The 8,632-nt window shown below is 34.3% G+C and overlaps 1 protein-coding gene and 1 long non-coding RNA gene across 2 annotated transcripts; one reads left to right on the forward strand and one right to left on the reverse strand.

The window, feature by feature from the left end:
• Positions 1 to 165: 165 nt before the first annotated feature.
• LOC143304213 (uncharacterized) lies at positions 166 to 2,276 on the reverse strand. The gene is made up of 3 exons (XR_013060921.1): positions 2,082 to 2,276; positions 1,332 to 1,593; positions 166 to 1,235 (listed from the first exon to the last, which is right to left on the reverse strand). It is a non-coding gene; the product is annotated as an uncharacterized LOC143304213 (long non-coding RNA).
• A 207-nt stretch (positions 2,277 to 2,483) lies between these two features.
• LOC117166270 (uncharacterized) lies at positions 2,484 to 4,799 on the forward strand. Its single transcript, XM_033350086.2, has 6 exons — positions 2,484 to 2,921; positions 2,993 to 3,399; positions 3,474 to 3,573; positions 3,639 to 3,740; positions 3,830 to 3,985; positions 4,343 to 4,799. The coding sequence occupies exons 1-6, from the start codon at positions 2,628 to 2,630 to the stop codon at positions 4,406 to 4,408; spliced, it is 1,125 nt and encodes a 374-aa protein (XP_033205977.2). The 5' UTR covers positions 2,484 to 2,627; the 3' UTR covers positions 4,409 to 4,799.
• Positions 4,800 to 8,632: the final 3,833 nt, after the last annotated feature.

An 8,632-nucleotide genomic window follows, 5' to 3' on the forward strand; every position in this document is an offset into this window, starting at 1 on the left:
ATGGAATTAGAAAATACCATAGTCAAATTTATTTCATTTCGTTCAGTTTTGTACCTTGAAAATGTAATTGCGGGATAATTAATTAAAATCTAACGGAAAGGAAAGTTCGAAAATTCCCAAATAAAAATATTATGTCACGGGATTATCAATTTGAGTGACACATTAACTAGCCTTCCCTGATTAACAGATTAATTAAGAATAATACATAAATAACGAGTTAATATCATTTCAGTTTATATCTAACGCACTTTCCTTCTGTGAAGTTCATAACTAGGTGTAGAAATGAAAATAAATGTGAATTAAATCTGTAAACTTTTTTACGTTATAGAACGTGGGCGAACGAGTATACATCGTCGGTATGGTATAATTTTGGATACTACAACAGTTATGTTACTTATGGTATAGTTTTTGTTGGCAGTAGTAATTACTTGTGGCATGGCTGTCGGTTATCAACTATCTGTTTCATAGGTAATAAGGATCACACAGATGAACGCTTCAAATATTTTCGTATTAGTCGCAATCATAATTACAAAACAAACAATTTTCACAATCATATCATAGAAACTCATTTAGTCCGATCGTCAAAGAAACACGGGCTGACACACGTTCTAGGGATTCATATTAACACTTGGTTTTTTGTTCTATTTATCCCTTTTTTTGTTGTGAGTCTCTTGTTGCATGAGACCTCGAATAAGTGGCTTCGTGCATATATGCAATCTTACATTTTCAAGGGTCTTGCTACATAAATATTGAGCGTAAATGCTTCCTTTTAGTGCAGTCTAATAGCGTGTTACGCGTTCGTGCATGATGAAGCTAATAATTGTTACCGTCGAGTCATTTAGCAGCGAAAGAAATACGTTTCAAGAAGTCTCTGATGCCATGTGTTATTTCCACGTATTATGCGTAGTATAATTTATTGATTTACTCTTGCATATAGGAAAATTGTACAACGGTGAAACTGTGAGTTATGGCAAGCATGAACTGTAGGTAGAAGTCAGCAAGGTTATCGTTGAGATTTCTTTATTAATGTTATAGACTCTCGACCTTTAGTCATCGAGTCTCCGAGTACCCGCGATTCACGTGCGTTTGCAGCAACTCAGCCCTCATGGCCAAGGGTTGTTTCCGCTGTAAACGTACATGTAGTCGTAACGATGCTCAGTGAGCAAATACAGCCCTGAAATTGGCTGTGGAGTAGAAGCCAAAGGTCATTTTTCCCGTCTTTTTGTCGTTAAGACCTATGGAACATTCAAAGCAGTTAGAACGACTCGGACGGTTGAACTTTGTTAGATATTCTATATAGATAGAAAAGATAGATTATACAAAATAGTTACGCGCAATATTGGGCACGATTGCTGGACAGCTCCCAGTATTCTGTAAATAGTTCTATTAAATAGTCAACCGCATACAGTGCTTTCTTTTTCTCGGACGAGGATGGTCCTTCGACCCAATTAGTTCTTCGTCGGTACATACGTGCAAACACCAACAAAGCTGGAGCGATTTAGATCGCAAGCAGCAATATAACACGGTGATTAAATAATTCCGTTCAAAAGAAAGTAATAACTTCTTAGTTCCTTAGAATCCGGATATACCTCCCTATTGCGCAAATAAAAACGTATTTAGTTCGATTCATGAAGCGTAAGGATTATATGCCATGATGCAAAATGAGCCACAATAAATGTGTTCCGAAGACACAATAGTCGAGATTAGACATGATAAATAATCACGAATGAAGTTCGTAACTTGTTACTTCAATGGAAACAGATATATATTACAACTTTAATTTTTTTAGAATGTATGTACATTTGTAATAAATTTGTAATAAATGTATTTTTTAGAATGTATGAATGTATGTTACGTTATGGATTTTGGTGAAGTAACAATTGCCCCTGCTATGGTTATTGATTATCAATTATTTTTTGTCACCGATGCTGATTAACAGATAGAATCTATATTTTCTCCGAAAACATGGATTTTTCTCAACGATATTACAGAAATTAATTCAGACTTATTATTAAACGAACACAGATCGATACAGCTTCTAGGATCTTAGATCAACGCTACGGTTTTCGTTTTACTCGTACCATTTTATATCACAAGTAAACTGTCGCGTGAGATACTGAACTTAATGCACATATGCAGTTTTGCACTTTCAAAGAGGTTTTTCTATAAGAATTCGCTATTGCACCTTGCGTGTTGGAACTTCCCTTTGCACTTGTCTAATAATCTGTAACGTGCCGATATTTCATAAAAGCACATATTACTACAACTTAGTTTTATGAATACTAAACTTGTTGCGAAATAGCTTCCTTCTGCAGCTGTCTAATAACGCATATCGCGCCAATGTATAATGGAATCGATAATTATTACTGTCGAGTCATTTAGCAGTAGAAGAAATACGTCCCGATGGGTCTCTCTATCCCACGTGTTATTCCTACGTATTATACATATCATTTATTGATTTGCTGTTGCATACAAGACAATTTTATAACGGTAAAACTGTAATTACGTAGTTATGTTCAAGGGAAAGTAATAATTTCTTGGCTCCCAAGAACCTGGACGTTTTTCCCTATTGCGCGAATTAAAATGTGTTTAGTTCGATTCACAAGGCGAATGGTTTTGTTGAGATTATGTCGAAACAAATAACACCTGAGGGGGTAATTCGCTTTACTTGGTTCAGCGTAGCTTTGAGCTTTTGTTGGCCGCTTTCCGATGACAGTAGCAGAAGTCGAGTCCTTGGTTTTAGAATTTTACAAATCAGTGCCGTTGTCAACGCCTTTCTCATGCTCGTGACTTCGATATATTCGTTTTTCTTAAACCTCGATAATATGACTGCTCTTTTTAGATGTATCTTCCAGGTGATATATACCGCGCAACTTATTCTTCAGACTTTCATATGCTGGAAGAAGCGCAACTCTTTGCAAGTAAGTCTCTCCTCGCGTTCTCTATGAATTTAATTCCTGTAACGAACATTACTGTGTAACATCTATTACAGCGTATAATTCGGGAAATGATGAAATGTATTAACGAGGCAAAGCAGTACGAAAGAAAGATTTTCGACGCGTATATTGCGAAATGCAACATTCTTTACGGCAGTTATGTAGTCATTCTATATATAGCTGCACTCTGTTTTACGCTTGGAACTTTATTCCTGTCGTCTGCACTTCCATTGAGTATAGAATATCCGTTTCCAATTAATTATACGGCAGTAAGCCTTGTCATCAACCTACATTACATTATCCTTTTTATCACATGCGCTGCACATGTATGCATGTGCGTATTTGGTGCGCTTTTACTGTGGTTCACAGCCGCAAGGTTCGAATGTTTGGCTGTGGAATTCGAGGCGACTACAAATGTTTCTATGTTGATCTATTGTATTAAAAAACAATTATATTTAAGGAGGTATAGATAACATATTACAATGTACGATTTAAATTGTATGTATTTGTATTTATTATAAGTGATTGTATTTCTAGATACGCAGAAGAGGTGGTCGGCTGTTTTCGCTTCATGGTATTTTATTTTTTGTCATTAGCAACATTTTTCGTGACAGGATTGGGAATTATATTAGTTATAGTAAGTATAATATGTGGTGTTTTGCGGACAGTACATAATGAATCGATGATGCAATTTGTGAACAGGATACTCCAACAATTACGAGGATGGAATTCGTGAGTCACAGTTCATTCTCTCTCATGCACGTCTACATGTATGCGTGGCCAGCTGATTTAGTACAGGATATAGTGAGTCGTGTTTATGCGTAATTGTTTACATAGATAAAATTATCTTAAGCATAATTAATTACGTATGATTAATACTATATAATTGCTAGAGCGAAAACGCTTCGAGAAGTGCATATGATATGAAATGGTATGAACAGTCTTTAGAAATGCGGAAGTATATACTGAACGTATTGGTTTATCAGAAGCCAGTAACACTTAGTGTCGGTTGTTTAATGCCAGAGCTTACCTTGCGTTTTTTTTGTTCGGTAAGACATTTTTGGTATATATGATTTTACATTCTTTTTTATATATCATTTGCATTCTTGTACCTGGTACAAGTATATAAACGTCGGTAGTCAAACAACGAATGAATTAATCTGTTAACCTTTTAATGAGCAACTTCTGTGTCCATGGAAATTTACGTTAGCACAGAAAAATCATTTTGGTCGACTTTAGTGCTTGCAATTCATTAATAACATAAATAAAATGATTCGTAAGAATATAGAGGACTTTTAAGTGAAAAGACTGCTATCCTCAAGTTGTAACAAGTTAGCACGCTTTTCCTGGTTAACAGCTTAATTAAGAATAATATATACGTAAATAACGAATTGATATGATTGCAGTTTATGTCCAACGCCCTGTCCTTCTGTACCGGTTTGCGTGCTATGGTACAAGACGAGCCAGAATAAATGTGTCAGAAATAGCTGATAGTCGAGATTAGAAATCACAAAATGATAGTTGTCTGGAGATAGATAACTGTGGAAATATGTGTCATAAATGGCTAATAGTCGAGATTAGAAATCACAAAATGATAGTTGTGTGGAGTTCCATAACTAGTTGTATCGATGACAATATTTATACCTCTAAAGTGGAACCTCTTAGGGTAGGGTAGGGAAATCTGGGTATCGTACGAATTGTTCTGTTTATAGTTTCTTTACGTTTGATTACTGTTCTTTTCTTTTGTTGTATCGGTTATAATTAATAGACGGAAGAATGCTGCTAAATACGCTTATTCCATGAAATATCCATCCCCTACAACGATAATATCGCGACAAATGTAGGCTTGTCTCAAAGGAAACTCGTATTGACAGATTTCCTGGATGTTTAGAGTAACGGTTCGTTCTTCGTTCGAATAGTTTTTCGTATTGCGAATAACAGTCGTTGTCAGAGAAACCGAATATGTAATTTATTGCACATATGCAATTTTAGTTTTTCAAAGAACTTTTAGTTTTGCTATATGAATATTGACATCGGTTCGTAATAATTTCCTATTGTATCTGTCTAATGTCGCACGCTCCAGTTATGTAATGCAACCAATGATTATGATCGTGGGTATACCATGATTTTTGCGGATTTATATTTTTACTGTGATTAAGAATTAAATCACGAATAAAGGTATGTATGATATTCTATATACTATAACGCATATGTTACCTTTTATATTCTACGGGTTTTCCTACTAATACCAAGTTCCTACTAATAATCAAAGCTTGGGTATTATTTAAATAAAATATTTGAGAAATAATTATTTAAATGACATACCTTCTCTTCTCTTTGTCTCCATATTATTTTTTAATAACGTTGCTTTAATTTATTTGACTAACTAAATGTCGCAAATTGATCAAAAAGTGAGTTATTAAATTCGTGTCTTTAATTTGTATTTTAAATATTTTTCAAGCTTATTCATTTGTTTTTATTGTTTGATATCAAAAGATGTACGTTTCAGCAACGGATCGTAACGTGTAGTCGACGAAGTACTAATGTGCATTAAGTTTATTTACAGCGTTTTTACTTTGGTTTACCGCAGCGAGATTTGAATGTTTTGCCGTGGAATTCCAGAACTGTTCTAATATACATAGATATCGTGTGCTTGTGAAAAAGTAAATACTGTTAAGAGGTTACTGTTAAGAAGGTAAAGGTAATATTTTATAATATATGAATTAAATAGTATATATGGTTTTTTATTTTTTAGATGAACGTATGAATTAATGACATTTAATAGTTTATAAATGATTTTTCTTTTTCTTAGATACGCAAAAGAAGTGATTAGTTATTTACGCTATTTGATATTATATGCTATTACGATAGGCACGTTAGTTCTGACTATATGTGGAATTACAATGATTGTGGTAAGTTTGTGTATAACATAGAGAGAGTACAGCTTCCAATTACATACACTCTGTGCTCATGCAAATTTACATGTACGCGTGGCCAGCTGATCTCATGGAGGATATGATACATCATACTAAACTTATAAATCACATTTGGTTAAGCATAGTCTTTTTAATTTTTCCTCTTCATAATTTCTACAGTATACATAATTACATACACTCTGTGCTTATGCAAATTTACATGTACGCATGGCCAGCTGATCTCATGGAGGATATGATACATCATACTAAACTTATAAATCACATTTGGTTAAGCATAGTCTTTTTAATTTTTCCTCTTCATAATTTCTACAGTATAAACATTTCACAAAGTGCACATGATGAAAAATGGTGTGAAAAGTGATTGCAAATGCAAAAGTACCCACTGACTGTATTGATATATCAATATAATCAAAAACCAGTAGTTCTTTCGGTCACCTGTGTATTACAAGAGCTTTCTTTGGGTTATTATTGTTCGGTAAGCCATGTCTATGTTTGAATATCAAATGCGACTAATCGAGGATACCATACGAATAGTAAGTTCATACTAGTTCAGTATCTCTCCAATGTCTTCTCCACCTTAACCGCTTTCCAAGTCGTGGTAGAAGATAAATCGATAGAAATGTGATCTAAATGATATTTCAGTTATGTAATGCATAATTTCTTTGTCATGACTCGTATAGTTGTCACAGTTATCTTATAGCTGTTATAATTATTTCATATATAATATAAAGGTATATACTAGTTATTAAATCTCTAACATACCAGAAAAAATCTTTTAATTTCTATATTAACTTTGCCAACTTCTGTAATTGGATTCGAATAAGCAGGTTTAATGTTCAATTTACCATTTCTTTTGCAAAACGTCGCACAGGGTCGTTTACGTCTCTGGATATCGTAGTCTTCTTCACTACGACTTGTACGAGGTAAGCTGCTGCCTATGTGCCCCACTGCTTAGGCTGATTTCCTTTCGTTCGTGTAAGGAGGTTTGCTCGTGTGCAGGGATATTGTAGCCGATTTTTAATTGTCAATAACTAAAAAACAAAGCCGAAAACACAATTTTTTTATTCTTGATTTTCATCTTATTTAGACTTTAAGAGTTACCTTTAATTTTCCTGACACCTGTAGCCGAACATTCTGTGTAGGACATGTCTCACAAAGTATTTGTATATTTGTTATTACAATTAAGTATAACAATAGTCTGTAGAGTGAATGCATATGGTATAAGCGAAGAGAGGGAGAGTGTGAGAGTTACTTTCATATAAGAAATAAGAGAAAAATGTAAAACCGGAAGTCCGTCCTAAATCGATAAGCGAAGACTATGTATAGTAAATAAAATAAAATACCTAACAGTAATTAGAACGCAATGAATATTACGTCAGACTGATTGCTTAAATTGTAAATATGCACATAAGAAAATAATAATTCTTTATCATATGAAATCATCTTTTCTTATAAATAAACATATGAATATTTCGAAATAAATCCTGCCGGCACTATCAAAATATGGCATATAAATATATTAATATAAATTAATTTTCTCAGTTTTTTTAGTAATATGAAATAACGTCGTTGTGCTCTAACAAATGTATAGATTAAAAGTTCCTTATATGTAATTCGAACTATTTCTACTCGTATTAATGACTGTCTAAATCTACAACATCCTTGAAAATGAAAGAGATAAATGATACACCGACGGAATTTCGATTCTTTTTTTAACGAGCAGATGTTCTTTCGAAGGCGGTTTGTTCGTTGCCACTAAAAGCTTTGCGAATCACGAGAAATGCACCGCGTCCATTCCATTTCAGGGCCAATAGAATCGCAAAACCGCAAACGAAACTCCATCATAATGGGCAAAAAAATACGTTGGGCAACCCGTTCGAAAGGTTACATCGCGAACGGTTAGGCTGACTCGTCTGATCGCCCAAAACAAGAAGAAAAAGGAGAAGAAAAAATAGGTAAACATGGCCGATTGAACGTGATTCAGCGGTTGGCGATGTACGCCCCGAAACCGACCGGTCTCCTTCTTGGTTCCGGGAATCCGTACTCCGCCAATCGGACCTTCAGCACCAGCTCCATTCACGGACAGTGTGTTCATCTGGAACGTGTTGATACAATCTGGAAAATTTACCGGCAATTCTACATCAACCTTGGCGCGTAATCATCCGTGAGAAGAGGAATTTAAGTGACAATCAGTGGAGAACAGTGTGAGAATTTTTCATGCCAGACGTGTTGTGTGACATGTGATGTTTTATGACAGAGAAACACATGTGACTGGTGGTAATTGAATTCGTTTATTGTTTGGTTACCATCGCTGATTTCTAACATTTTTGAGCATTTTTTGTTCATCTACGGATGAATTAGTTATACACATTTTATGTTCAATTTTCGTAGAAATTAGTCATAAGTGTATGGTGTTATATACATAATTATCCTGTTTGTGTTCGGTGTTACGTTTCGTCTTGCTTGTGCGAAGACTTAAACACATGTAATATCTGAATTGTTGTAACGTAAATATAAATATGACCACTTTGAAACAACTATCATAGAGACGTACGTAAACTATACACATGTTTTAATGCTTTCGACTTTACTTACGTCAAATAAAATTATGTATTTCGTCATATTGCGTAATATCCGTAAAAATTTTAAAAGCAAGACAGGCGAAGAAGAGAAAAATCTTTTTCATAATCTACCATTTTAAAATAAACAACACTTGCATATTACCTCAAAATAAACATTATCACACAGTTATTATCAACA

This window comes from Bombus vancouverensis, chromosome 2 (assembly GCF_051014615.1).
Source record: "Bombus vancouverensis nearcticus chromosome 2, iyBomVanc1_principal, whole genome shotgun sequence".
In the NCBI taxonomy this organism is placed as follows: domain Eukaryota; kingdom Metazoa; phylum Arthropoda; class Insecta; order Hymenoptera; family Apidae; genus Bombus; species Bombus vancouverensis.

Excerpts from the sequence above, each read along its gene's own strand:
- LOC117166270 (XM_033350086.2), top strand. The coding sequence starts at position 2,628 with ATGTCGAAACAAATAACACCTGAGGGGGTAATTCGCTTTACTTGGTTC. Across the intron at positions 3,400-3,473 it reads AAACAATTATATTTAAGGAG|ATACGCAGAAGAGGTGGTCG; the intron begins GTATAGATAACA and ends TTGTATTTCTAG. Across the intron at positions 3,986-4,342 it reads CCTTGCGTTTTTTTTGTTCG|TTTATGTCCAACGCCCTGTC; the intron begins GTAAGACATTTT and ends ATATGATTGCAG.